Source organism: Trichoderma aggressivum (assembly GCF_033847375.1).
Source record: "Trichoderma aggressivum f. europaeum strain CBS 100526 chromosome Unknown scaffold_003, whole genome shotgun sequence".
Lineage (NCBI taxonomy): Eukaryota > Fungi > Ascomycota > Sordariomycetes > Hypocreales > Hypocreaceae > Trichoderma > Trichoderma aggressivum.
Genome location: NW_026946369.1, coordinates 516,297 through 543,965, shown reverse-complemented (window position 1 = coordinate 543,965; position 27,669 = coordinate 516,297). Strand labels below are relative to the sequence as shown.

General features: G+C 51.8%; 10 protein-coding genes across 10 annotated transcripts; 6 read left to right on the top strand and 4 right to left on the bottom strand.

The window, feature by feature from the left end:
• Nucleotides 1-1,084: 1,084 nt before the first annotated feature.
• On the top strand, nucleotides 1,085-1,819 carry Triagg1_1285 (uncharacterized protein; the record flags this gene model as incomplete). Its single annotated transcript, XM_062895338.1, has 1 exon — nucleotides 1,085-1,819. One exon carries the CDS (start codon nucleotides 1,085-1,087, stop codon nucleotides 1,817-1,819), a length of 735 nt encoding a protein of 244 aa, XP_062759624.1.
• Nucleotides 1,820-2,095: 276 nt separating this feature from the next.
• Triagg1_1284 (uncharacterized protein) lies at nucleotides 2,096-2,684 on the bottom strand (the record flags this gene model as incomplete). The annotated part of the gene is made up of 2 exons (XM_062895337.1): nucleotides 2,096-2,610; nucleotides 2,672-2,684. The coding sequence occupies 2 exons, from the start codon at nucleotides 2,682-2,684 to the stop codon at nucleotides 2,096-2,098; spliced, it is 528 nt and encodes a 175-aa protein (XP_062759623.1).
• A 1,941-nt stretch (nucleotides 2,685-4,625) lies between these two features.
• Nucleotides 4,626-8,302, top strand: Triagg1_1283 (uncharacterized protein; the record flags this gene model as incomplete). The annotated part of the gene is made up of 9 exons (XM_062895336.1): nucleotides 4,626-4,818; nucleotides 4,919-5,086; nucleotides 5,201-5,653; nucleotides 5,733-6,101; nucleotides 6,253-6,287; nucleotides 6,368-6,658; nucleotides 7,099-7,193; nucleotides 7,350-7,595; nucleotides 7,663-8,302. The coding sequence occupies 9 exons, from the start codon at nucleotides 4,626-4,628 to the stop codon at nucleotides 8,300-8,302; spliced, it is 2,490 nt and encodes an 829-aa protein (XP_062759622.1).
• Nucleotides 8,303-9,167: 865 nt separating this feature from the next.
• On the top strand, nucleotides 9,168-10,007 carry Triagg1_1282 (uncharacterized protein; the record flags this gene model as incomplete). Its single annotated transcript, XM_062895335.1, has 3 exons — nucleotides 9,168-9,693; nucleotides 9,775-9,856; nucleotides 9,911-10,007. 3 exons carry the CDS (start codon nucleotides 9,168-9,170, stop codon nucleotides 10,005-10,007), a joined length of 705 nt encoding a protein of 234 aa, XP_062759621.1.
• Nucleotides 10,008-10,572: 565 nt separating this feature from the next.
• On the bottom strand, nucleotides 10,573-13,300 carry Triagg1_1281 (uncharacterized protein; the record flags this gene model as incomplete). Its single annotated transcript, XM_062895334.1, has 3 exons — nucleotides 10,573-12,405; nucleotides 12,497-13,072; nucleotides 13,163-13,300. 3 exons carry the CDS (start codon nucleotides 13,298-13,300, stop codon nucleotides 10,573-10,575), a joined length of 2,547 nt encoding a protein of 848 aa, XP_062759620.1.
• Nucleotides 13,301-17,193: 3,893 nt separating this feature from the next.
• On the top strand, nucleotides 17,194-18,932 carry Triagg1_1280 (uncharacterized protein; the record flags this gene model as incomplete). Its single annotated transcript, XM_062895333.1, has 2 exons — nucleotides 17,194-17,365; nucleotides 17,569-18,932. 2 exons carry the CDS (start codon nucleotides 17,194-17,196, stop codon nucleotides 18,930-18,932), a joined length of 1,536 nt encoding a protein of 511 aa, XP_062759619.1.
• A 292-nt stretch (nucleotides 18,933-19,224) lies between these two features.
• Nucleotides 19,225-20,213, bottom strand: Triagg1_1279 (uncharacterized protein; the record flags this gene model as incomplete). The annotated part of the gene is made up of 3 exons (XM_062895331.1): nucleotides 19,225-19,618; nucleotides 19,663-19,745; nucleotides 20,058-20,213. 3 exons carry the CDS (start codon nucleotides 20,211-20,213, stop codon nucleotides 19,225-19,227), a joined length of 633 nt encoding a protein of 210 aa, XP_062759618.1.
• A 1,010-nt stretch (nucleotides 20,214-21,223) lies between these two features.
• Nucleotides 21,224-22,312, top strand: Triagg1_1278 (uncharacterized protein; the record flags this gene model as incomplete). Its single annotated transcript, XM_062895330.1, has 2 exons — nucleotides 21,224-21,432; nucleotides 21,493-22,312. 2 exons carry the CDS (start codon nucleotides 21,224-21,226, stop codon nucleotides 22,310-22,312), a joined length of 1,029 nt encoding a protein of 342 aa, XP_062759617.1.
• A 666-nt stretch (nucleotides 22,313-22,978) lies between these two features.
• Triagg1_1277 (uncharacterized protein) lies at nucleotides 22,979-24,128 on the top strand (the record flags this gene model as incomplete). The annotated part of the gene is made up of 3 exons (XM_062895329.1): nucleotides 22,979-23,027; nucleotides 23,085-23,665; nucleotides 23,733-24,128. 3 exons carry the CDS (start codon nucleotides 22,979-22,981, stop codon nucleotides 24,126-24,128), a joined length of 1,026 nt encoding a protein of 341 aa, XP_062759616.1.
• A 357-nt stretch (nucleotides 24,129-24,485) lies between these two features.
• Triagg1_1276 (uncharacterized protein) lies at nucleotides 24,486-25,649 on the bottom strand (the record flags this gene model as incomplete). Its single annotated transcript, XM_062895328.1, has 4 exons — nucleotides 24,486-24,639; nucleotides 24,705-25,413; nucleotides 25,477-25,524; nucleotides 25,598-25,649. The coding sequence occupies 4 exons, from the start codon at nucleotides 25,647-25,649 to the stop codon at nucleotides 24,486-24,488; spliced, it is 963 nt and encodes a 320-aa protein (XP_062759615.1).
• Nucleotides 25,650-27,669: the final 2,020 nt, after the last annotated feature.

The following is a 27,669-nucleotide window of genomic DNA, read 5'->3' as shown; positions in this document are numbered from 1 at the left end:
CCGAGAAATGTTGCTGGTCGAAGGAGCAAATGCTGTTGAACTCTTCTTGTTACAGGCAAGGGAGCTTTGACTGTTCTCGATCGTCCCGTTGTTGATGTTATTTTAGGAAGCCGGCAATCAACTGCCGTCAAGATAACAATGGTTTTGCTCGTCAACCTTTGTACGGCTATAAGTGAAAAGGATTCTGTAATGCCCATAGCTTGACCGCTAGATAGATTAATTATAGAAAAAAAGACAAGGCTGAGCAAGATAACAAAGCAGTTGAATACTGCAGACGGCCATGTTTTCTTTGTGTTTCTCTAATGCTTGTAAGTGCATTGACCTATTCATAAGGCTGAGCGAATGAACCGTTATATTGTCTAACAAAGACAGATGAGTATTCTATTTCGGGAGTGACTTATGCACGGACACAACGACGTTTTGCTTCTCGATCTTCTATTTTGAGAGTGCTTCATGTACGGACAGTTCGATCTGTTGTTTCTCCAAATGTCGTTACAAGCTAGAACAATAAAGATTCAATTCTCCTGACAAAGACAGATGAGTCTTCTATTTCTAGAATACTTCCACAGACAAAACGGCCTCTTGTTTCTCCAACTTCTATTTTGAGAGTGCTTTATACACGGACGCTACGATCTATTGTTTCTCTCATTGCCATCACAAGCTGCAACAATAAAGATTCAATTATCTTGACATCATCTATGAACAATTGCATTGTATTTGAGCCATTCCTCTGCACACTTACAAAGACCAGATGACGGTACAAAGCCAAATAAATGAACTCAACTAGTTTGTAGATACACATCCTATGAACAAGACTCAATGATCATGATGCCAGCATGGATGCTCACAACTATAAATTGTCATGGATGAGCCTCGTTTCAATCCAGCTCAACAACTCTCAAGCTTCTACATTTCTACACCCGACCATCACAAGAACCACATTCAACTCAAGCACTCTCAAGTTCCTACACTCGACATCCTAATTACAAGGACCTTTTTCATCTCAACCACTCTCAACCTAACTACGTGATCACAAGAACCAAGTTCGTCTCAAATCGACTTCACAGCACCTCTGTCACTCAAAATGGCTGAAAACAACACCCCCTTCGTCTCTGAGGACTGGCACGAGGAGTTCGATAACCTCAACACCTTCAGACGGGGTGTAGCATCTGCCACTTCCAGCGTCTACGGCAATGACGACTCCATCAGCGACGACTCCAGCGACTACGCAAGTGATGACTCTCGCAATGACGACTATGCTGGCGATCACTCCAGCACCCACGACCTCACCATCCACAATTTGGGCCTTGCTGGCTCAAACAGCGGCCCCAGCAGCGGCCCCAGCAGCCGCTATCTCAGTGAAACCAACTCTGTCGCTGATTCGGAGACAACCAACGGACAAAGCATCGACAATGCTGCCCTCCTGGGAGATTTCCCATTTCTTCCAGGCTTTCCAGAGGAGTTTACCAATCTCTTCACGATTGTTAACCGCGAATCCGTTCCAAGCGCTCTGAGCGTCGACTTGGTGGCAGAACTCGGAATCATTCTGGTGTTGCCTCCTCGATTCGTCCGACCAGGCATGATCACTCGACCCTATGACGCCACCCAATCGCCCGGAGAAGGTCTGCGTCTCTCCATGGCCTTTGCTCCTGACGGAAGAATCACCGGAGAGCTGGCCGATGCCGCATTCGCCATTGAGATTCGAGATCTCGACAGGTATCAGGGCAGCATTGGTGATGGACGACGGTGGGAGACTGTGAGGCACATGCTCGAGGAGATGCGCGCGTCGCTGTATCCCTCGCGTGAGTCTGATCAGTGATTATGATGGCCACCGTTTCTCACTATTTAGAAGCGAGAATAAAGCCATCATTTGCATTCTTGCTGGCCAAGATGGGCGAATATGAGTTTTGTTTGGGGTTTGATTTGGTCAGGTTTTGGTTTGTATTGCTTGGTTGCAGAGATTTGTTTGACTAGCTTGTTGAAAGCCATAGACACACTCGTTATTAATAGACATTCCGGAATGTTTTTGCTTTACCCTTCCGTCTCTTTTTCCCCCGTGATATCCTCCAAGTTGACTGCCCAGTTTTCCACTTGCTCACCACATTCCTCGTTTTCCAACTCCTTGGGCTAGTTCTAGCAACAGCCGCATAAGGACATGGATGATCTGCAACAGGATACAAAGTCCAACGCCAACGCCAGACCAAAAGGTCGGTAAACGATCGTCATCATCGCACATTTGATGCTTCTCTTGATCAGCCACGTAACTGACAACTTCGACCTTTGACTCCACTGTTGGTTCGGCTGGAGCTGCGACGGTGGTGGCGATAGGAGAGGGTGCTGTTTGGCCAGAAGCACTGCTCTGGGTAGAATTACGACGTCCGTCTGTCGCATATGAAGTGGTGGTATCTTCAGGTGGTATAGTGCCGTCCACAGCTACTTGCGGGGGCGAGGGCGGAGGAGACGGGGGAGCGCCGTGTTGCATAGAAGGATGCGAGTGATTGACACGAGAGTTGTACGAGTTGTACCAAATCACTCGTTCATGTTTCGGGCAGAAGAAGTAGTTGGATGGAAGATTGATGGCACAATTGCAATCTTGGAAGTTGCATTTCTCTGTGGAATTGAAAGAATTAACGGAGAGGAAGCTGTATGGTGAATTGCAGCAGAGACTTACGGTTGGGGTACATGGGCGTGAATGACGGTTGTTCACAGCATCTTGCATGGGGAGGCGTCCTGCACCCCGAGCCTGTTATTACATTAGCTTTCTAGAAAAGGGAAAGGGAAACTGAAACCGGAGAAAGCAGCGCATCCTTGTTGGAACAGATGTCCGAGGAGGTACTTGAAGACGATATCTCTGACTTATACCTACTTTGATTGCTGGAGTTTGCCCGATCCCAATCTATTCTTGTGTTAGAAACAAGGTTCGCAGCATATCAAAAGAAAGGAACAAGGAGGGAAGAAGGAAAACTCATTACGCTTCTCGCAATATTTGTACGTGATCGTTTCGCCATTGTGCGTCGTAGACTTGCGCTCTCGGCTGCAGTGGTCGACTTTGCAAGTCTTGCGTTTCGAGCTGTGACTCTTGGAGCGTCGGCTGGATGAATGTTCGCGCCCCATGATTGAATCCTCGGTGTGTAGCGAAATGTTGGACTTGAGCAGTTGCTAAAGAAGAGATAGATTCACGGAACGAGAAGTGAAGAATTGATGAAGCTCAAAGATAACAAAGATATCGAGTTAAGAATCATGTCTGTGAGATTTACCGACTGCCATCGTCTTGATATATACGCCGCGCCCTCATGGCGATACCTGATTCTCTGTGACTTATCTGCCAAGGCCAATTCAACAATTGTGCAAAGGAAACCTTTTTCTTTGCTCCATTGCTCAAGTGAAGCTATGATGCCTTCATGGCCAAAGGGCAGCCTGCAGATGATGCCGATGGTATTGCGGGTTGGCGAAAACGGCGGCCACTTATATGCAGACCAGCGGCATAGACAAGGCATCATATGGTTTCTGCACGATTCACCGAATTCGTGATATCGGAAATACCGGTATTGTTAGGATCCGATATATCCAGATTGACCTACATTCTGTCAATATAATCAATTCACATAGAGTCATGTCACCAAGTGGTGTCTTTACTTGTCCATGGCCTGTTTGTCAATGTTAATGCCCTCCATGCTCGCTCCCACCCGCCATGCATATAAATGTGAATCAGCTTCATCAGCCCCATCCAAACGCCTTAAAGCAGCATTTTAAAAAATAAAAAAAAATAAAAAAAATCAATTCACTTCCCAAAAACAACCAAACGCCTCAATCAATAGCCCTCCCATAGCCGACCCTCCTCAACGGAAACCAAACGGCTGCTCTCCGCCCCCACAAGCCACAACCTCCTCACGTCGAACGGAATAACTTCAATGGCCATCACATGAGAGAATAATTGACAGCAACGCTGAATCAGCCACCCCCCCAAAACACCCGCAACGGGGAGTCATTTAAAAAGACACAAAAAATCCAAGAATCCGGGCAAATAAACCCACCCCCAGGTTTCCTCTCCGCACCGAGCTAAGCCAAGGATAAACGACAAGAAACCATTTGATCCATTCATTTTTCTTTTCCCCGCAGCATTCATTCATTCTCCATCAAATGATAAGCTGCGTGTACGAGTAACGTGCATGCGACCACACTTAACCCCCGGGGTCACACCATAGATAGGCACAAGTACATACATAGTCATAGTAATAGGAAATCTCGGGATGGGGGAAACATTAGCCTGTTTGTTTGCATTGGGCCATGCGCGTATAGCTCAGGTCTTGACTTGCTCGGATGAGTTGGCGCTGTATGTATGTATGTAAATGCAGCTCAGCCCCGGATTACGTCAAAACTTGCAGTCGCCTCACCTGGAGACGTGAATCTCACGACTTTTTTTTCTTTTTCTTTTTCCATCGTAGTGTTGAGGGTTTTTTATTCTTTATTCCGCATACCTCTCTTGTTACTCTCATTGTTTCTCGTTTCTGTTTGAACACATACGTCCTCGTTCGCCTGGAATCAATCCCCTCAACCATCCCTTTCCCGTCGATTAACAAAAAAAAAAAAATCTCTATGCAAACACTCGCGTCCAGCAGCCCATCATGACGCGCCTCGGCACATGGAGGGCCACCTACCTCGTCGCCCTGTCATGTGTCGGCTCCTTTCTCTTCGCCTACGACACGGGCATCGTGGGCGGCGTCCTGACGCTGCAGTCTTTCCAGCGGGACATGGGCTTCAGCGACGGCGAGCAGGAGAATGTCGCCTCGCTGTCGGCCAGTCTGCTGCAGGCGGGAGGTATGTCTATATCACATATGTGTATATACATGTATTGAATCCGAAGCCGAATCTAATTGATACGAGAGTTCTGGGTTCTAACTGAGATTTCATCTTGCAGCCTTCTTCTCGTGCCTGTTCGTCTGGCCGTTTACCGCCCACTACGGCCGAAGATGGGCTCTGGCCGTGGCATCGCTCATCTTCAACATTGGCGCCGTGCTGCAGCTCTTCTATCAGCAAGGCATCGCGACCTGGTATGCCGGGCGTACCATCTCCGGCATTGGCGCAGGTACATAACAACCCATATACAATCTACCTATATATACACACTTACATGGCCGATCACAACCACCTCTCGAGGCTAAATACTGACTGAATACATGTACAATCTCCCCGATGATAGGCGTCGCAACCGTCGTCATCCCCATGTACTCGGCCGAAATGGCCCCCAAGGAAATCCGCGGCCAGCTCGGCAGCCTCTTCCAGTTCTTCTTCACCCTGGGCGTTGCCGTCAGCTACTGGGTCGACTACGGCGCCGCCCAGCACATGCGGCCGTCGACGGCGCAGTGGCGCATCCCCGTCGCCCTGCAGCTGGTGCCCGGCGGCATCCTGGGGCTGGGCATGCTCCTGACCAAGGAGAGCACGCGGTGGCTGGCCCAGCACGACCGGCACGAGGAGGCGCTGCAGTCGCTCGTCTGGGTGCGAGGCGGCGACAGCGTCGAGGTGCGCATGGAGTTTCATGAGATTGTGGCGGGCATCGAGGAGGAGGAGAGGCAGACGGCCGGCGTGACGTGGAGGGAGTATTGGCTGCCGGCGAACCGATATCGCATCTTCCTGGCCGTGACTCTCCAGATTGGTGAGTGTCTTGCTCTGCTTTGCTGTGTGAGGTTTGCGTTGATACATGTTCCATCAATCATGCTGACCCTGGAGAGTAGGCGCCCAGATAACGGGAAACACTTCCCTAGCATACTGTACGAACGAGCCCCCCAAACCTCTTCTGATATCGTCTCTCATCTCTCATCCACACACAGTCTCCCCTCAAGTCTTCCAAGCCGTCGGCGCCGGCCAAAACGCCCTGCTCCTCAGCGGCTTCTTCGGCGTGTGCAAGGTCGTCAGCTGCGCCTTCTTCCTGCTCTTCCTCGTCGAGCGCATCGGCCGCCGCTGGTCCCTGCTGGCCGGCTCGTTCCTCATGGGCATGTACATGTTCATCATCAGCGTGCTCACGCAGCGGTATCCGCCCATGGGCAACGGGACGTTGACGCCGCCGGCCATAGCCTCGATTTCGATGATTTTCCTAGAAGCGAGTGAGTGACTTTTCCTTGGTCCTTGTTTATATGATATGCATGATTTGGGATGCTGTGAAATGATGCCATGTAGGATGTTGTGAGATGATGGCTGCGTAAAAGTCGATAGTCAGAGCACGCGAGTTGCTAACATGGACAACGCAATGCACAGTGACATTCAACACATCGTGGGGTCCCATCCCATGGGTAAGTCTTGGAATATCGATCTCCTCCAAAACCCCCCGCCTTCGGTCAGATTTCCCACTCGCTAATCAAAACACGCAAAGCTGTATATGAGCGAAATCTTCCCGACAAGAGTCCGCGAAGGAGGCATCGCCGTCGGCGCAGCCACCCAATGGCTCTTTGGCTTCACGCTGTCCCAAGTGACGCCCGCCGCCGTCAACAATCTCCGATGGAAGGCCTTTCTCATGTTTTGCTGCTTCAACTGGGCGCTGGTGCTGTACACCTGGTTCTTCATCAAGGAGACAAAGGGCCTGTCTCTGGAGGAAATGGACACTTGTGAGTTTTTCCAAAACCTACAACAACCCCCGACTAAGAAACCTCAAAACATGTGCATCGTGAGCTAATCGGGCAATCGACAAAAGTGTTTAATGCACGACGCACGCCGATTAGTGTGCTGGCGTATCGCCATGATGATAAATCGTCAGATGACGACGTGTGATTGGCCCGCCTGGGTTCTGGATGGCCTTTTTTTTTTTTCTTTCTGACTCTGCATGCCTTCTTTATTCTTGAGCAAATCGGGGGGCTGCATGGACTTTGGCTATACGATGATTGATCCCTTTGTAAGCGGCTTGAGATGATGAATAATATTAGTTTTGGTTCCAATTCGGCCTTTCGGCCTTTGCCGAGAGCGACCGGCGCTGCTCAATCCAAACCCAACTCTGGAGCTAGCTCTTTGACTGAACCCCGAAACCGAGATGTTGATACCGTAGCTTCACATATTTCTTTTGCCGTTCTTTTCCCTCCTCCCATGTCGTGCATCTTGCGAACCTGCTAGTTTGAACCATCTCAACCGGGAAATATCATTGATGAAAGCGTCGCTGGTTTCGCTGTCCGGTTGTCGCCTCTCCGGGCCGCTCTCCCGCAGCCGAGGTGGGTGAATGAATGCCCCCTTCATCGCAAACTGGACGTCATGGGGCTGGCTCTAAGAGGAAACCATGTATTAGTTGCTGTGCATACATACTCAAAAGGACTGCAACCCAGCCGAGCCGTGTCGAATCGACCTCAGCCGGCTCTGGGGTCTTATAGGCGGCGGTTGAGCTCAGGAGCCTTCACAGGCTGTAGTCGCCACCTCTCGACCACTGCTACTACAGGGCAAACTCCATCAAAAGACGCCATGTCTTGCGTCTCACTCATCCTGACGCCGGACGTGCTTCTAAGCGTTCGAGAGTTTTGGTTCGAGCACCTGGCGGGCCCAGATAGCCTCGTCATGCCCAGCGCAGAAGAGAACAAGAGATGGTTCTTTGGCGGATCAGAGTTTGACAAGCTATGCGTGTAAGTCATCGCCCGAGTCTTCTTTCTATATCAAGCTGACTTTGATACTCGTCGTCTTCCCATAAAGTGAGCGCTTCGCCCCTACTCTAGAAGCCATCCGCAAGGAGGGCATCAAATCAGGCCACGACATCATCTACGCCCTGCAGCCCAGAGACGCCCACGACTGGCTCAGCCTGGTGCTCCTCCTAGACCAGATCCCGCGCAACTGCTACCGCGGCGAGAGCTCGGCCATCGTCTTCGCCTACTTCGACGCCATGGCCCGCGACGTCGCGCTGGAAGCCCTTCAGCGCGGCGTCCCCGACGAGTGGCCCGAGATTCGCTGGCGCTTCGCCTGCCGCGGCTGGTTCTACGTGCCGCTGATGCACTCCGAGGACGTCGACCTGCACGAGCTGGCGGTGCAAAAGTACCGGGCCTTTGCCCGCGACGTCGAGAGCCTGCTGCTTCCCGAAGACGACGCCAACGCCAACGCCAACGGCGACGAGTCCGACGTCGCTCACGAGTACCGCATCGCGGCGCAGCGGGTGATGCAGGCGAACCCCGAGGCGGCCAAGGACTACGGCCAGCTAAACCTGACCTTTGAGAAGAGGCACTGGGCCATCATCAAGCGGTTTGGACGGTACCCGCACCGGAACCGGGTCCTGGGGCGGGAGACGACGGGCGAGGAGCGCGACTATCTGGAGAATGGGGGAGACACGTTCGGAGGGTGATTGAAGATTTGGACATGGGATGATGATGATGATGACATGATATCGTGTATAAGTTCGGGACGTGTACATGCTCCGGACTCGTACAATGTTCTCGGACAGAATCTCAACTATACGCACTAGATCCTCGTGTCAGCGTATTGCGTATTGCATTGTAATATTTTAAAAAAGAAAAACTCAATTCAAATCCGTTCATCTCATCTCATCTCATCTCAATCTCAAAACTCATCACCAATCACACATTTGCACCGCCCACAGCGTATAGCTCAGCCTCTCCCGCCCATCACCATCAGCCCCCCCCAAAAGAATTGCCCCGACGCGCCACCATGGCCTCCGGAGCAACATTCGCCGCTGAAGAAGAAAAATCGGGCAATTTTCCCTCCCCATCATTCCATTCCATCTTTAAAACCTCGGCACCCAGCCGTCACTGATCTGGGAGAGAACCCCAATAAGGCTCTAGCTTCAATCTGCCCAACGACCAAACGCCAAATCGATTCCATCCCAATCTTCTTTAGCACGGCTCGCTGTGATTCGCCCCAGCGTAGCCCCCCCTTGTTGCATCGCTGTCCTCTTTCTCACACCTTGTAAGACCTCAACGCACAAAAAAACACCCCCGAATTTCCCGAATCCTTGTCTCTTTTCCTTCTCGCGTTTTTGGGCTTTATTGTCGTGTTTTTTTGTTTTGGTTCATCTTCAATTGGGCATTATCCCCCACGCTAAATCTCGGGAAGAATACCCAGCCGCTTATTTTGCCCCTCCCCCTCACAAATTCCCACCCGCAATTCCTTTCCAATCTCATCCTCGTAAAAACTCATGATCACTCACACATAAACAAACATAACAAACCACCACGAAACAAACCCCAAAAATGGTCACCACACGCGCCGCCTCCTCTCGCGCCGCCAGCGTCGAACCCACCTCCTTCGTCCCCGCAACCCCCTCCGCCAAACGCTCCTCCAAATCATCCGCCACAAAGTCCTCCTCCTCCTCCAAATCATCCTCCTTCGCCCACGCTCCCACAGCCGCCACCCTCGCCTGGCTCGCCATCTCCCTGCCCCTCGTCATCTGGGACACGGGCTACGTCCTGCTCCGCCCGCTGTCCATGCCGGGCGGCTCCCTCCACTGGCCCGTCTGGGCGCCCTACAAGCTCTACGGCGAGGTCGACCACATCTACGGCTTCAAGGCCTTCAACGCCGGAAACGGCTTCACCAGCGCCCAGGGCCTCCTCAATGCCGTCGAGACCCTGCTCTACCTCTGGTACTTTGCCGCCTGGTTCTTCTCCGGCAAGCGCTCCTCTGCTGGAGTCAAGGTCTTGAGCGGGAGGGCTGGTGCCAGGGCCACTCTCATTGGCTTCAGCGCCGCCATCATGACGCTTAGCAAGACGGTTCTATATTGTGAGTATTTTCGAGTCATCTCTCAATGGAAAACAAAACGCAAAAACTCAAAATGGCGTGAATCAAACTGACGGCAGACAGGGGCAAACGAGTACTACAGTGGTTTTGACAACATTGGCCACAACCCCCTTCAGGATCTCATCCTGCTCTGGATCATCCCCAAGTACGTTCAAACTCACCAATTCATTCGTGAAACCCACTAACTCGTTCAAAAAAGCGGTGCTTGGCTCGTTGGCCCGACCTACATGATCTGGTCCATCGGCAGCGACCTGGTCAGCGGCCTCGACCCCGCCTCACGCTCAAAGAGCGAGTAAATGCATGTATTAAAAACACTCTTTCAAAACATCTTAGCCATGACACGGCATGGCATGGCATGTGCTCTCGGTCTTGTAACACGGTTATTAAGGGGGGACATGGTTAGGAGCAGAGGGACGTGTATGTATATGTATATATATGAGTCTGTATGTATGCCCCCGCAATGCGACGAATACGAAGAAATGACCTCGGCTTGCATCGACACTTCAATTAACCCTCGTAGTTAAGAAAGAAAAACTTCAAGTCTAAGAGGCAATGCGCGCTCTTTTGTGGCCCGGTTTTGTACCATATCCCAGGACTTGCAAACAGAAAAAGGGAATGTCCAATACAAAATGAATGACAGCCAGAGAAAATGGTATCGTAAACGTGTCAGCCGACACTGGGTATCAACCAAAATATGCAACAAACATAAAAAAGAACAACAAAAAGAGAAGCAAAAGAGAGAATAAATACCAAAAGTTGCTTTTCACCCATTGAAGAAATCATTTCCTGCTTCTTTTCTCTCTCCTCCTGCCCAAACCACACATCTCATTATGCCCAACCATATAGATGCATGTATGTGGGCTAACTCATATCAGTGAGTCCTCCTAAATCAGAATATTGTGCCCAGGCGTCGTTCGTATTAGCTTGAGCCTCTGTCTCAGTCCCATCCATAAAGGCTAGCATGATGGACCAATCATCGGAATCCCTCCGGCTGGGAGTCCACGTTTCCTCGCTGATGCTGTTTTCACGGATCCGGACCGAGATGTTCTTGGCTTCAAACCCAAAATTCTTCCGTCGAAGGTCTCCAAGCATCGTGTAGCGTCGCTGCAGAGCGGCTGGCGCCGGCGCCGACCGCGCGGGCTCAAGACTTCTTCGTTTTCTCTTGACGTCTTCTTTCCTATCAACCGCTCCGGCGTGGCTGTGGAGCCCCGCCGCTAAGCTCCCCAGTTTGCCGGAAATGGCGCTGGCTGATGCCGAACGCGGCAGATCCAGTCTTACCGGCGCCTTGTCTTGTGGGCCCCAGCGGGCGAGCATCGTCTCCAGCTCCAGAGCGGCATCCGTCGTGGGCGTCGTGGGACTGGACAGCGCGCTCGTGGAAAGCGTGTCAATCGTGCTGCTCATGCTCTCGGGCACTGACGAGGCAGTGGTGCTCGAGCTCGAGTTCGATTGAGACGACGCCGTCGAATCGCTCCGGCCCGCCAGTGCGCCCTTCATCATCAGCCCCTCATCCTCCGGCTCTACCGTGACTGCTTGTGTCCCGTTTCCATAGCCTTGTACGACAATCTCGTGGTACAATGGTTTCGCCGGCGCCGGCGGCGTCGACGGCTGCGATGCCGACATGGAGCTCCTCCTGAATTTCCTCAGCGACCTGCGGATGGTTGAATTGCGCCTCAGGCAGTTGGAAAGAGAGCTTGACCGAGAAAGAGTCGCAGGAGACGAGCTGTCCGACAGAGTCGACATGGATGGATTGCGGCTCTTGCTGTGCGTCAATGCGAAGTAGTCAATGTCAGGCTTGATCTCTAGCCTTTCCACTGGAGTTTCCTGTATCTTGATGGCCCGCCTGGTCACGAGGCCGTCATCGGCCACAATGTCTGTTTGGATCCGCAGGGGCTTCTTCGTCTCGTGAGATGCTGATGACCACGGAGGGGTGCCATTCATCGAGACCGTGAGGTGGTAAGACGTCTCCTCGCCCCGCACCTCTGCCGGTTTTCGTGTTGCACTGCGCAGAACTTGGTGGACTGCATAAACCAGGATCCATCGCACCTTGCGAGCCTCGAGCAGAGAAATCTTCTCGTTCTTGTCGACCTTGCTGGGGGAAAGAATGGCATCCTCTTCAAATCTGCGGTATGCCTGTACGAGGTTGTTCTTGAAACACCTTTCTGTCCAGTTGGATGCCGTGACTAGAGCCGTAATCGTTACCAACCGCTGTCCGGGGACGACCTTTTCAACAAATGGAAACTTTGCGAGGCGGCGGAGCCCATCACTAGGAGCCTCGAGCTGAGGCAGCTGAGGTAGCGGATGCGGCAAGGGTTCGAAGTTGTTGTTCTCGTTGAATGTCTGGACTAGCTGCTCAGTACAGATGCCGCCGACCGCCGTTGATGGTATCATGTCCGATGCGGTGTAGCTGTTATCCACGAGAAGCTCGTATAGGGCATCAAAATCCTCCGCCATTATGCTGAGTACATCTGCGCTATATGACTTGGGAGGATAGTAGCCGAACTTGGCTGAGTAAAAAGACAGCAGAAAGCTTCGGAACCTGTCGAGGTGGGCGCGGGTCCCGGCTGGAATTCCTAGATTCGTTTCCGATAATTCTTCGTCGAGGAAGCTCCTCAGTCTATTGGATGTCTGCTGCAACATTGCGTTCATTTCCAAGCGTGCCCTGCGGACGAGTGTTCGCGATACCGCGCTGATAAGCTGTCACATGAGACAAAATCAGTCCATAGTTGGCAAGAGAGAGATAAAATGCATCGGAAAGAAAATAAAAAGCGACGGGATTGTTCCCTACCTGGTACTCTGAAGTGGAAAACAGGCGGTCATGCATGCCAACGCAATGAGCAAAGGCCTGTCTATACAAATCATTCAGCTGAAATGTTTCTGCCAGGTAAAGGGCCGCGGTGGCGTGGACAGGCATTTCGGCCATGTTGAGGTAGTGCGCGTGGCGCATATACTTGAGCAAATCATCCACATTGCTTTCCGGAGAGGATCTGAACTCGCGCATGGATTGGAAGAGTGTGACGAGTGCGCTTCCCAGATTCTCGCCGACGATTGGCCTCCCTAGAACCCACGCAAAGAGATTTCGGAAAGACAGATGATAGCGCTGTGCCTGCTTTTCGGTGGCATGGAGGGGGGCCGGAATATACAGCTCAGCCGTCGACCTAGGATGCAGCTGATCCCACCTCTCAATCTCCTCTGCCGTCCTAGACGCAAGACCCTCCAGTACCAGGAATCTCTCGAGGAGCGGAAGGCAGCCGGCTAACAGCAGAGCCGCAAAGGGCAGCTTGAAAGACGGCCCGCGCTTCGAATCACCCTTGGCATAAAGGTGGACGAGGCAGTTGCCGTTGCGCTCCCAAATCTCGGGATCCTATAGCAATGCAATGCCACACCGGTTAGACTGCTGTTGACACGCCATTGGCGCAGGGACAGGCGTTTCCATTGGGTCAATGCGACTCACTCTTCGTAGCTCGTCCCAGTCCCTGCACGTTTTGCTGGCACCATCCCAACGCTTGAGCGGCACCGGCTTGCCATCCTCTCCAATCGAAAGGCCGCGAGCCCTGCGGACGCTGCTTGACCGTGCTCTCGGGCCGGCCATCAGAGGCGGGAAAGGACGATACGGAGGGGTGGAGTTGATGCTGCCCGCAAAAGACGGACGGATGTTGGTGTGCGGGTTTGTGGACGAGACAGGCCCCCAAGTTGTTATATATGGTGTGAGTTTATACCTTTGGGTATAGGAATATGTATATCAGCATGCAGGCTGAAGCATCCACAGATTAAAAAAAAAATAAAAAAAAAAGTCTAAACCTCTTTCCCACTCCCTCACACCATCCCCCAGCTCCAGTCGTCGGGCAGGTCAAAGGCAAATCACAGGCACGTCGAGTCGATCTCCAGCACCCAGAGGCAAAAAAAAAAAGGGCTGCCCGAGACGTCACAGGCTAGTGATGGTGAGCCCGCTCTCGTGTTCCCCGGCCGTGCAACTTGGCGTGTGGTTCCTGCAAGGCTTGGAGCTTGTGAAGCTTGCTCAACGCCCGCCGAGTCGATGGCGGTATCACGAGGATTGGCAGTCGAATGCAGCCATGAGATGAATCACTCGACAGCCACCATGTTGCAGGGCTGGCCTCTCATACGAACCGAGACGAGACGAGTGGAGAGGGACGGCGAGAACGCAAAGTATAAAGCATGTAACTTGGAACAAAAAAGATAACAGGAAAGGGAGAACAAGGAGAGACGACGTTTCCGTGTCGCTGCTCTGCTCTTGCGTCGGGTGCCGAAAAGGCAATTGCTTAGCAGCTCTCAGCTTGGCCTAGCTCCCCCCAGCTGGCGCAGCGCAATTTTCCTTTTCCCCTAGCAGCACGCCGCAAAGGCCTTGGCCAGTGGCCATTGTGCAGGGATGCGGCCCCTGTATTCTGTATTCTAGCCCCGAGAAGAGATGGTGCTAGCTGCTCCAGGCACTAGCAGTTTAGCGCGGCACCAGGCCAGCGATTGCATCAATCAAGGCACCAGCACCCAACATGCGACTCCAAAGTCCCATCCGCGGCAGCATGTACCCCCACTGCAGCAGGCGCCGCGAAATGGTACATACATCCACGGGAGCTATCGCCATTTGATGCTGGTCTGTCTCATCGTGACCACGGCATCCATCAGCACTCGTATCGTATCTCGACAAATTTCGAGGACAAGCAGCAGCGTACTCGTACAAGTACAGCCCGTAGCACGGAAGCACGGAGCATACCCAAGGGCTGGGTACCACGGAATATGCACATGTATGCAGAAGCAGAAGCAGCAGCAGCAGCAGAAGCAGAAGCAGAAGCAGGGATGACATCGTCTTCACCAGCACACACGCTGCTTTGGGCAAATGGCCAACCATGTCTCATCCAAGCGTTCATCGCTTGCAGGGGTGTGCCAACCGCTCACTGGCTCTGCAGCAAGCACGAGGCGGTGGTGAGCTGGCACAGAGTCGAGTCCCAGCATCCGATCCTTGTTTGCATGATTCGCTCCACCTCATCAGCATCAGCCGTGAAGAAAAAAAAATAGGAAAAAAAAAGGCCCGTAGACTTGGGTAGTGCTACATTACAGCACGCAAGTCTTCGGCACATGCTGGAATCGCTTTCTGCTCTCGTCTTGGCTGCTGAGGCCAAGCTCCGGATGCATATCAAGGCCGCGACCGGCCAGTCTGACCACGAGAAACCAAGATATCCGTCTGCCTGCCTTGGTCTGGGTCCCGCCACGCAGTGCTCACTCGGTGCATACTGTGGCAGAGAGTCCGGCCAGTCAAGACCCGGCGACGCAGAGAGATGGCTGAACCAGGATCCTGCTGTGAGCTGGGCTTTCACAAGTCAACGGAGAAGATGCATCCACGTCACTCCCTCTCGCATAGACTATTGCCAAGCTGAGCTTTCTTGTCGACAGCTCCAGATCCAATCGCAGAGGCGCAAAAGTCCGCGGGCTTGCCGAGCTCTGCTTGTTACATGTCTCGTTTCCTCTTCAAATGCAGAGCCCCGAGTAGTAGTATTAGTATTAGCCCACATTCATGCGGTGTGTTCCAGGTCTGCATCGTGTCGTCAACTATTTTATCCTGCCTCGTTTTTTTTCCCTTCCTTCGGCGAAGCGAAGCATGGCGAAATCTCCTTCCGTCTCCCGTCAAGAGGCGCCCGGGAGTGGACCGAAAAATGTGACGAGTATTATCATGCCATCCGGGCTCTGCCCTCAAGCCTGGTAATCGAGCAAGGATCCGCGATGTTCACTCCACTTCGGCGGCACTGACGGACTGTGGGCTGCGCGGCCATCTCAGATCCGATGCGCCAAAGCTCGCCCGACGTCGTGCGGACATCATTGACTTCCATTATTACGTTACCTGCATCTAGCCCCCAAGATTTGGGCCAAAAACGAGCGCAACTCCCTTGCAGACTGTTGGCCGAAACCAGCATGGCATGATGCGATGTGTGCCGACGAGAGAAAAATAATGCTTTGTTCCCCTCCTCCCTTCTCCCCAGATGGTTTCACAGCATATGAGACTTTGTCGCAATCTGCTAGTAATTAGCCCTTGTTTTGCTTTTTCTTTTTGCGACTTGCTTGAATTCTCTTTTCATCTCGAGTATCCACAGTCTGTAGCATCGCGCCGCTTAAGCGTTCAACAAAAGACACTTCCCTGCAAGCCTCCTCGGTAAAATCAAGACTGTGCAGATTCCGAAATCGCCATTTTCCGATCTCGTTTGTCAGCCTTACGTACGCTCGTAAACATCGATTTTGCGTGCTCACTCAGCTGGCCGAAGGAAAAGGTTAAATACGAGCCACGGTTCCTGATTACTTCTAGCTTCCCGTGCTTCTCCTCTTTGGTTCCTGACCTGGCCAAAGTAGAGCGGTGTTACTGTAATGCGACCAATGCTGACGACTCCCCCAGAGACAAGTATCCGGCATCTCCCGCATACATCGCCAAAAGTAGAAAGATCGTAGAGCTTTCTGTTTGAGAACGAGGAGCAACTCGCTACTTTGGAATATCCGTTCGCGAGATGAGACATGTGAGGACACATTGACCTCACCGACAAGACAAAACCAGGCGGTATGAGATGTTAAGACACAGCCCAGTAGAACCGCCCAACCATGGCTCTCGGAGGACAACGCACTTCACAGTGTTAGTGCCATCTCGCATTGTAGCTCAGAACCCAAAGGCTTCGTATGAAACAATGCTCTGGGGCTGTCTTCATTAGCTGCGTAGCAAGCTTGTCAAAGGGCATTAGCACTAGCGCTATTGATTAGAGTACATGGCGGAGTGTTTGCGTCCAGTCCCGACTGTGCTTGCGTGGCCGATGACATGGAAAGGGGGTTTGACATTTCCATTGAGCCTAGCGGAAATTGTCGCCCAGCTTACACGAGATGAAGGTCAAGAGCTGACAGTTGACGAGTTCAGCTGCAGCGATCACAATATATCGAGGTGGAGGTATAAGGCAGACTTTGAAGAGCTTCCAAGGTTGACAAATCCACATAGTAAGGCACTGGTGAAACTGGCGTGTTTTTGAAAGCGGTGCAAATATCAAACGAAAACGGCCAGCTCATCGTCGTAGCGTCTCGATAGTTTAGAGAAGAGACCGCAGATCCGCCACCGCCGGGCTTCAACATGCACCCGCAAGCCGGGAGCTGCTGCTGGTCATGTAAGCGTCATTCCAATATATCGATCGCCCGTTGTGAGAGCTTTGGCCAGGATGATCATCCAGAATCCGGGGCACATCTGTGAAAGAGAAAGCGGGGAACAAATACGAGGTACGGAGTACATGGGAATGTAGACCAATGACATAAGCCACCTTAGCAGCTGATAAGCTCGGGCGATCTGATAACTGGCCGCCATCACGTGAAGGTAGAGCTCCCTTACCGAGCTCACCTTGAATCGAAAGCTCCTCACCGAGACTTCGTGATGAAACCCGGCGGACGATATCCACCAGTGTTTTCACTCATACCAACCACGCACGCGCCAACAGACATGTGACGTGAAAGATGTCGCCTTCGACCCCATACACGTACATCCAATGCCCTTGCTCGGATCAGACTGTTTCCGGTCCAGGAGGTGCGCATTCAGATCCCGAGGAGAACGAAGCATTCGATCCAAAAGCCCCGCGGTCAAACTACAGCTTATACCCTCTCGAATACCTCCTATACTGCGAGGACTGTCAGCAGATCCGCTGTCCGCGATGCGTAACAGAAGAATCCGTGACATACTATTGCCCTAATTGCCTGTTTGAGGTGCCTAGCAGTAACCTACGCAGCGAGGGCAACAGGTAATGAGCCCCCCTTTCGCATCACATGGATTTGTAATTGTCAAGTCTAATCGCTGCCGGGCCAGATGTACGAGAAGCTGTTACCAGTGTCCAGTCTGTATTGGTCCCCTCCAAGTTGGGGCTATCCAGCCTACCACGGATGCGAATCTTCTCCCGACACAGTATCAAACCAACCCCACCGGCGGCCCGTATGCGCTCTTCTGTCAATATTGCAACTGGACCTCGACCGAGATCGGTATTGAATTCGACCGGCCCAGCGGAATATACAATCAACTCTCCAAAGTGAACAACGGAGGCCAACCCAAGCTCACCTTGAGAGATGTGAAGGATCGGCGGAAAGACAACCCGGACGAACCGCCTGTGCCTGACGACCAAGTTGATGCAGATTTGCAATTTGCCAACCTAAAGGCCTTTTATCAGACACAGTTGTCAGAATCCAACACGTCAATACGCGGGCTTCCGTTGCATGATGGATTGGGTTTCTCGTCCCCAGCCGCTCTGACTCGCATCATGTCTCTGTATACTGGCCGTGGTCATCAGGGTCGGTTGCAGCAAGGGCCGGCAGATATCATGCGCGAGGCACTCGGCACCAATGACGGCCTCAAAATCTCGAATCTGGACGAGTCGAAAGATATAAAGAAGCTCATTGACGGAGGATGGGGCGTCACTGCGTCACTCGAACAGCGAAGCCAGCAGCCCACGGAGCCTGCACGATTCGAGGACGAGCTTCGGCCAATTGCATATCTTCTCCGCAGCAAGCGGTCAAAACGTTGTCCTTCTTGTCGCCACATTATATCCAAACCAGAGGCGAAAGTGGTGTCTACGAGATTCAAAATCCGCCTGGTTGCCAAGTCATACATACCAACAATCACGATTCGGCCGCTCAATCCCACAGCTACGCCTGTGCCGATAACATATCGACCCATGGTCCAGGAAGAAGCACCACTCAAGCCGCATCAAGCGTATCATTTCGTTGTCACCTTTAAGAATCCTCTTTTTGACAATATCAAGGTCACATTAGCCTCGCCACCTAAAACCCCAGGTCGCTTTTCCAGCAGAGTTACCGTGCTGTGTCCGCAGTTTGAGGTCGACGCCAACACTGACATGTGGGATGACGCTCTCAAGGATGACGAAAAGGACCGAAGTCGAAAGGCAGACGAGGGCCCCGAGGTGGGCAAGATCTGGGAAAAGGGGCGAAACTGGGTGAGCATCGTGCTGGAGGTTATACCGGCATCTTTGCGAATCGATCAATTACAGAAGGGCAACGACAAGATCGACACCAGTCCACTCAAGGGGGGTGAGGATCTACTTGAGATTCCCATGTTTGTTCGCATGGAGTGGGAGTCTGAGACACAGGCCGACATGGACGGACCGCCGAGCAAGGACAAGGAAACGAGAGAGAAGCGAGAACTGGCATACTGGTGCGTGCTCGGCGTTGGGCGCATCAGTCACGAATGAAATAGTGGGACATTTACAGCGATAGATACCCAAGATAGATGATCAAAAGAGACAAAAATACAAAAGCATTTAGACGACAGGGCAGGTAGCCATGAGAATGAATTGATCAAATCATGCCAGCAGCTTTATATCATTAAACAAAAGCTACCTTGATATCAGACGCCAAGCCCAAATGTTGACCAACCCACCGATGCTTCAAAGACAGCAACGCATTTTTATGTTCCCAAAGGCCCCCAAAAAGAGAAAGGATTTTTTTTGAATACCAGTTTAAAAAAAAATCTTTTCAACTAGTCTAGAACTCGGCGTTGCCGGTCTGGGGGAACTCGAAGTTGACGTTGCGGCCAGTCAATCGTCGGTAAACCTCAGAGTAGGTGTCGAGTCTGTAGTCAACACCACCACGCTCCTTCTCGTCGAGGATGACCTTGAGGGTCTTGCTGCCGTCCTCCTTGGTGCGGATACGCTTGCCGACGATCTCAACGGGGTAGGTGAGATCAGCCAGGATGGCGTCGTGGACGGCAGTCAGAGTGCGGGAACGAGGGCGCTTCTGCTTCTGGGTGTTGCGGGAGCGGGCAGAGCGCTTGGGGCGGGGCAGGATGCGGCGAGAAGCCAGGATGAGGACGTGGCGGTCGGAGAACTTCTTCTCCAGCTCACGGGTCAGGCTGTTGGGGGGGAGATGAATTAGCGGGCTGTGATATTGAGTTGAATTGGAAAAGATGGGGAAATTGCTTACCGCTGCTGAACACGGTGGAAGCCCTGCAGGGAAGGGACGGGGACAAAGATGACAATAGCCTTCTTGCCGTGGCCAACTTCGATCTATTCAAGATCCCAAAGTCAGCATGCGAGCTCCAGGACATATGCCTTGGACCGCTTCCCGTCCTGCTCCACAGAAGTCAATAGTACTCCGGCCATGCGCGGCGCGTCCCTCGAGATAATTTTTTCTTGTTCGAGATAGGGAGAGGGTGTCAATAATTCCATTCTGTCGAATCGGTATATTACACACACACTCCCTCTCTGCAGAGAGGGACGCCAATCGCACTTGAAGCCATTGTATATCTTTGGGAACAGGATCTCGAAGGTGTTCGGTCTTTTTTATTTTCTGGTTTTGCTTTTTCAAGGCATTCTCACCTCACGGGCAGAGACGATCTGCAGAGGTCGCAGGGCAACCTTGAGGTCGGCAGTGTTGGTCTCGAGATCGAAGAGAGCCTGAGCAATGTTCTGCTCAAGCTCGGAGGGGTTTTGCCTCGAGGGGCTGTTGGCGGCGATCTTGTTAATGGCGCTCATCTTGACTGGTGATGCTCAACGGGAGGGTTGGATGAGTTGATCGTGACGACGAAAGCAGAGATGCCCGTTTGGTTGACTTTGGCGGCACGTTGAAAAAAAGCTCGCTAAATTGGGGTTTTCGTGCCCTCTGCTCACGTTGGTTGTGCGCTTGCAGGGGTCTAGTGGTGTTGCTGCCTGAGGCGACCATTATGTGTGGGTCGACATCCTCTTTAGTGGCATAATGTGGGTCTGCCAAACTGGAGCGCTGGTCTGTCCAATCCTGATAAAGGGTTCCTGAGATCTTTGAGATCTCCAATCGCAAACATGAGTGGCCACGTAACTGTAAGAACTTGTTTCAGACAATATTGCTTCTATTGTATATGCATGTTTAATAGCATGTACTCGTTGGTGTCTGTACGATTCTTCTCCCATCACAGTGATATGCCAATGAACGCAGCGCTAACATGGTTTGCGGTGTCCCTCTGTTCTCAAAGTTTCAAGATATTATGCAATGCGATTTACTTCTATCATTATATCAAACAATGTCTACTCTTCCAATGAGATTGTACAAACAAGGTGTTTCCTACTCCTGATACTATTCATAACACGGTACCACCCTGACGTTCCATCATCCACATGCAAGATGCCAGCACAAGAAGTCACGATAAATCCCACCTGTTGCAAGCCAAGCGATTATTATTGGATATAACGCAATCATAAGTTTGCCTCAGCCATCAATTTCGGCGAGCCTCGTCCTTTTAATTGTATACACGACGTCATGGGAAGGAGCGTCGAGTATTCTCCTACCCTAAATTGGGCGGCGCTTGCTCCTTCCTCCAAGGTGAGAGCCTCCACGCCCAGCATTGTTCCAAACTCTCAACAATTCTCTTCCTCTCTCTTTTCTTTCTCTTCTCTTCCCACTCTGCATCCGTCACTCTTTGACTTGTCTGCATTCTCTCACTGCTCCCGCATTTGTTGGCATTGTTGAACTTCCAATCACTCCTCCTGCCGCATCTTCCCATCCAAAAGAGATGAGAGGCATTCTTCTCCTCGTTCTTGCTGGCGTGGCTCGCGTTATCGGCCAAGTCACGCACAACACGGGCGAGTTCTCTTATCAAGGCTGCTCTTCTATTGATCCAGCCTGCTTCGGAGAGCCAGTCGGAATTCCCAATGGCCCTTTGACTCCTGAAACGTGCCAACTCGCCTGCAGAGGCCACCAGTTTGCTGCCCTTCTTCCCGAGTGAGTCACGTATACGTTGGAGTTATCAATAGCACCATCACATTCTAACCGCCTTTCAAGCTGCTGCCGCTGTGGTGATGATCCAAATGGCGTTCATCCAACCGACGAGGCAAAGTGCGACTATCCATGCATGGGAGACAGCACGCGTGGAATGTGTGGCAGCATTTGCCCAGAGAACTCACCTGTAGTCGCCAACGTCTACACACGAGTCACTCCGAGCCAGGGTCCGGCTTATGGGGAACCAACAAGCATTCAGTCCTCTGTTGCTGCAGCAGAGACCCCGTGCTCATCTGCCGATGCCTCATCAGTTGAAGAGCCTCAGCAGCCTTCTCAACGTATCACACCGGAAGGACCAGCACCAGAAGCTCCATCATTCGGAAACCCTGCGTCTGGGAATCCAGCGGCTACGGTTGTTCCAACCTCTGGCTCTCCAGTAACCCAAGCTACTCAAGAATCTCCATGCGCTACTCCAAGCATTTCAGGAATAAGCACACCTTCGCAAGGACCTCTGACACCTCCCGGCAACGCTCCAGAGGCCAAGACGTACTCTGATCCTAAACAGCAAGTTCCCGATGCGACACCCGCCTCCAACCCACCAGGTTATTCGTCGGATTGCCAGCCATCTCAACCAGATTCTTACTCTGAGGGGCAGGGCTCTGAAGCAACTCCTGGAGGATACACCGCGGCAGATAATTGCCAGCCTGCCGGTAGTCCAGCTCTTTCTCCCGTAGTTTCTGAAAGCACTCTCTGGCCATTTCCAAGCAAGAAACCGGAAGGCGACCCTCCTTCTCATGTTCCGGCCTCAGATTCACCTTGCGGTGTCATCCCTCCTCTTTCAAGCATCGGAGGGTTTATCCTATTGGCGGCAATGATTATGTAGAGACTTGTGAGACATGCCTTGCGAGCTGTCACGACAACATTGGTCAATAGTGAGATATCTCAACGGATTGTTTTTTGGAGGAAATTTTGGACGCTCATTGGCGACTAGTGCAGTTACTGGTTGTTAAGTGCAGGGTCACACATGAGATATTGTAGAAAGGGGGCTGCCACTTAATTGATTCAATTCAACTGCCTATGAGCTGCTCCGTTTCCGTATTCACTGTGACTGCTGACCCCTCAATCTCTATCGTTGGGTGTTGGCTGTCTGACCCCAAACATTATCAAATACTATGAAAATACGCAATCATTCTTGAATATGGGTTATACAGTATTATACCTACTGCTACGAGCGGATTGCCGCAATTGGGCCACCCGCAGTACTAGTAATCCCCAAATACAGGTCCCTGAGTGCAGGGTAACTGTGAATCTGCGGGCGTATCTGCAACGCCGCCGTTGGTGGGGGGCGTATTGCATTGCCACGTTGTGGAGGGGCTGCTGGTTGTCGCAACAATGGCGGGGCAACAGGAGAGGCTTGGACTTACATGCGTCGTCGGGCCTTGACGAGAAGCCCCGAAACTTGGAGTCTTCATCTGAGAATCGCGGCACCGGACCGGCCTCACCACTGAATTAACCGCAGACTGCGCGCTGTGCAAGACACCAAGACAAGATGCAGTCTGGAATCTCAGGTACGGATGTCGCCATCATGCCCGGATCAGGTCAATTGGCCCCCCTCCCTTGATGCGGTGAGCTGACCGCAGAATCTCGACAAACAGCCTCCGAGGAGCTCCAGAAGGCGTTCAGCTCGCTGCTCGCGACGCCCTCCGACTTTGGCCTGCTGGTGACGATCCAGGGCGAATCCCTGGTTCCCGTCGAGACGATTGCGGGAAAATCCTCCGACTTTGGACAGAACCTGTCTGTGCTGGAGCCGTTTGTCAAGCCAGACGTCGCCCTCTATGCCATCCTCCGCCGTTACGACGACACGCCCAAGTTTGTTGCCGTGACATACGTTCCAGATGCTGCCAAAGTCCGCCAGAAGATGCTGTTCGCCTCGACGCGGCTGACGCTGGTGCGGGAGCTGGGCACGGAGCACTTCCGCGAGACGCCCTTCATGACCATGACCAAGGAATTGACGGCGGACGGATTCAAGGCCCACGATGCGCACAATGCCCTGGAGGCACCCCTGACTGAAGAGGAGAAGTCGCTGGGCGAGGTCAAGAGGGCGGAGCAGGAAGCTGGATCGGGCACTGCCATCCGAGAAATCCATCTCAGCCAGAGCTTGAAGATGCCGGTCAACGAGGATGCTATTGCGGCAATGAAGGAGGTTGCCGGGGGGCAAAAGGCCGCGACGACACTGGTGAGTTTGATTCACGGCTCTTCTGATTTGGCAGCTGAATCTGTAAACTAATCACCGTGTCACATAGAAAATCAACGCGGCCACCGAACGAGTAGAGCTGGCACCCGAAACCCCAAACTCCAGCTCCCTCACCGAGCTCATCAAGAGCATCTCCACTGCCGAGCCACGATTCACCTTTTATCGGTTCACCCATACCCACGATGGAGCTGAGCAGACGCCGATCCTCTTCATCTACACTTGCCCTGCAACGGCTGGAAACAAGGCCATCAAGAACAGGATGCTGTACCCCCTGATGAAGCGTGCTGTTCTCACCATCGCCGAGCAAGACGCCGGTATCAACATTGAGAAGAAGTTTGAGGTGGAAGACCCCAGTGAGATTACTGAGGAGGAAGTTTTGAACGATCTCCATCCCAAGAAGGTGGCTTCATCAGGTTTCAGCAGGCCCAAGCGCCCTGGCAGGTAGAAGCCCTCACGAGTTACGACACAGCACGAACGCAACGATCTAGCCTGAATAGACATTGTCCATACTTTTTTATACAAGAAGATATAATCCACTCTACTATTTTGAAGCTGAACACAAATCCAACGCCACCATGGCTGCCATTAAAACCTCTAAACATCATCATGCTCACCACCGTATCGTAACACCATCGTCGTCATCGATCACAAACCCTAAGAATGCTGGGGCTGACCTTGTCGCATTTCTGCTCTAGAACTAGACTACAGGTCAGACCATGTCTTTTCCTCTCGTTTCTGGCCAAAAAAAAGCAAGGGTATATATCGCAAGAACAAAATGCATCGACGTGCTGCCGTTTTTTTCTTACTCCTCATATTTGCCGCCGACAAAGGCCAAGTTACTCTTTTCCAGTTTCGACTTGAGATACTCGTAGACGGTAAAGGTGACGGCCTGGCCGGGTGCAACGCGCATGATGCGAGGCGTGATGCCCTTGTAGAAAGCGTGGACACCTTCTTGCCTGGAGGGAATTGTCAGCTCTCTTGTCCTATCTCAGGCTTTGGGTATGAAAGGGAGGAAACGTACTTGAACATGTCGCTGGTGATGGCGGTTATCCTTGTCCAAGCGGTGGTGCCAAACTCGGCCGGCGTCTTTTGCAGACGAGTCTTGATAGTGTCGATGGGGGCGTTGCTGAGAGGACCCATGGCACCACTGACGAGACCGATGATGGTTGTCTGCCAGCTGGGCAAGTTACCGTCGGCGTACTCGGGCTGGAATTCCTTGAGCCACTGTTTGAAGTAAGAGTATGCCGTGAAGTTGACGGCCTGGTTGGAGCCTTGTCTTAATGCTGTCAAGCTGACTCCTCGATATAGCGCTCCGAAGCCTTCCTCCTTGACGACGGTGTACAGAGCATGAGCGGCGTTTCTGTATTTTGGAATGTCCAGTGGATCGGCCATTGAGTGATGTTGCGCCTGCAGACGGATCTTGATGACCTCCATGGGTGTCACGACGGCTACGGCTTCTGTCACGCCAGCGGCAAGACCGGCCAGAAATGTTCCTCGGCCTGAGACGGTGCCGGTGGTTTTATCGGCCAGCATCTGCTTGTACCATTCAAATGATGTGAAGCGAATGGCCATCTTAGGGACAATGCCCGTCAGGACGGCACCGAGACCTTTATACAGGGCGAGGGGAGTTTCTTTTTTTACGACCTCTACACCGGTTTTGATGAAGCCGCGGCGGGGGGCGCCGGGCATCCGCGCACGACGGGAGAGCTGCATTCGCACTTTGATTGTGTCTATATGTTGCGAGATTAACATCTTGTTCTTAGTTGGCAATGGCTTATACGAGGTGGACGTACCTAGAGGGTGGCAGGCGAGAGCTTCCATCATACCGGCGCCACCACCAGCTGCAACGATGAGATCATGTTAGCCAAATACAACTTGGAAGCTCGTGATATCCAATTGAGGGCCAAGACGAACCGATGAGGTTTGTCGCCGCCGAGGGCGGTTGTTTACTGCCGTCTCTAGGCATCTTGAAGGCTTAACTGTGCTGGAACAGAGCAATTGAACACTGCTCAGGTGTCGTTGATGAGCTTTCCTATTTAAAAAACGTCCAGGCGAGGCTCGTGGGTCACTGCCGAGGATGTTTGCGCGTTTCCTAGAAGAGCCGAGCTTATATGAAGCTAGGAAGGTATAGCTAATGATTTGCGGTTGCGAGTAGCAACGGCTATTCAATCAAGCGAGGAAAACCGGGCAGGGAAGAATGAATGATACAAGAGTCACACCAACAAGGGGATGGAAGACGAGGAAGAAGCAAGATAAATAGTATGGAGGAAAAGGAAGAGAGGAATCGTGAAATGAAAAGCATAAGCTTAGAAAGATGAAAAAGAGAGGAGAGGAAAGAAAACAAGAGTCATCCAGACAGCCGATAATCGCTATTAAAGAAACAGCCATGGTTTTGACATATGATTCCGGCGTCTAGCTTCCATCTCGTCTCCCTTGGACACACGCCCCCTTTGCCCGTTGGAGCTAGAGGCGAAACCAATAAGCCACGGCCATTGGACCGCAAAGTCACAGGATACAAAAACAGCCTGAGCCACAGCTCGGTATACTTTGGCTGTTCTACTCCTATAAAAGTACTTTTGTTCTTTTTCTTGTTGCAAGCCGGGCCGCCGGGCTGAGCAAAGCTGGGTTGTCGTTCTTTCTGTTAGTGTAAGACGCTATCAAAAGCCAAGCTAAGCCGGTGCTGGCCCTCTCCCAACCCCGCGAAAATCGAATCGACAACTGGTATTTTGGCTTTTTTTTCTTTTTCTTTTTTTCTTTGGCCCGCGGCTCGCTCTCAGCTGGGCTTGTCCCCACATTGGCTGGGGAAAGGGGGGGAGTCACTCAAGTGTGTGTGTGTTTTGACGGGCAAGTTTTACATAGCCGGACAGGTGGAGGATTTTCGGCTTGTCTGACCGAAGTGACCATTCCGATCTGTAGAGGAGGAGCTCCGTGTGGCCGGAAGATTGGATGCAGGGGGTGTGACTTTACGATAAACATTGAACATGTAGCAGGGGGATTTGGCGTCATTGAGATTCGCGGCTGTGTTTTTTTTTTCTACGAGAAAAGCACATGATAATAATGACAATGTACGTTAAAAATCTGCTGCGTGTTTTCCCTTTTTCTTTCAGATCATCTCAAATGTCAAAAAGCCGCCAGCCAGTGACGTTATTCCTCGTACCGACCACATGCCGAGCTTGTGATAATGCGGGGTCCCACGCAATCTGCACCTTGATGGTACGTACCCCGGCACGGATCTTACTAAGACAAAGCCGGGAGGGACCGGACTGGGTTGACCCGCTGATTTGCCGTGCTGGGCCGAGGTTCGTTTTCCCCAGGGTCTCTAGGCGAGGAATTCGGCTTATGGGAGGGAAACGTCATTTTGGATAAAGCCGGCGATTTGGGATGAGATGACTGACTCGGAGGAGCGTTTCGTATGTTGGGCTTCAAGCTGGGTGGCTGGCGATGAATGGTTTACTATGAAGGAGTTGCACGCTTTCCATCAATATCCCGTTTATAAGTGACGGCATAGTTTATAGCATTTATAACGGCGCTCTTGTAAGGCTAGGTAGAATAAGGGATTTTCTATCCAGCACCCAAGTCTGGTATCCAACACCCCAAAATTTAGTGGGAGATACAGAGTAGTACTTTAATATTATTTACACTTACTATATATATAAAGCGAAAAAAAGGAAACACAAAATAAAAAAAAGGTTATACCTATAATTTTTCCAAAAGATATCTATATACGTTCTTTTTTTTTTTTTTACAAAATCCTCCGTAAAAAAGGGCTTTTGCAGAGGTTTTGTTTTTACTTGTAAAGTAGTGGTACTTATGGTCCTTTTACTAAGTTAGCACGCTGAGTACTCCCTTTTATGCGGCGTTTGCATAGTGTTTGTAAGTACCTTAGGGTGTTGGATACCAGACTTGGGGTGCTGGATAGGAATTCCCTAGAATAATTACTACAGGTGATGACTATGATACAGTAAAAGTAAGAAATTATACCAATT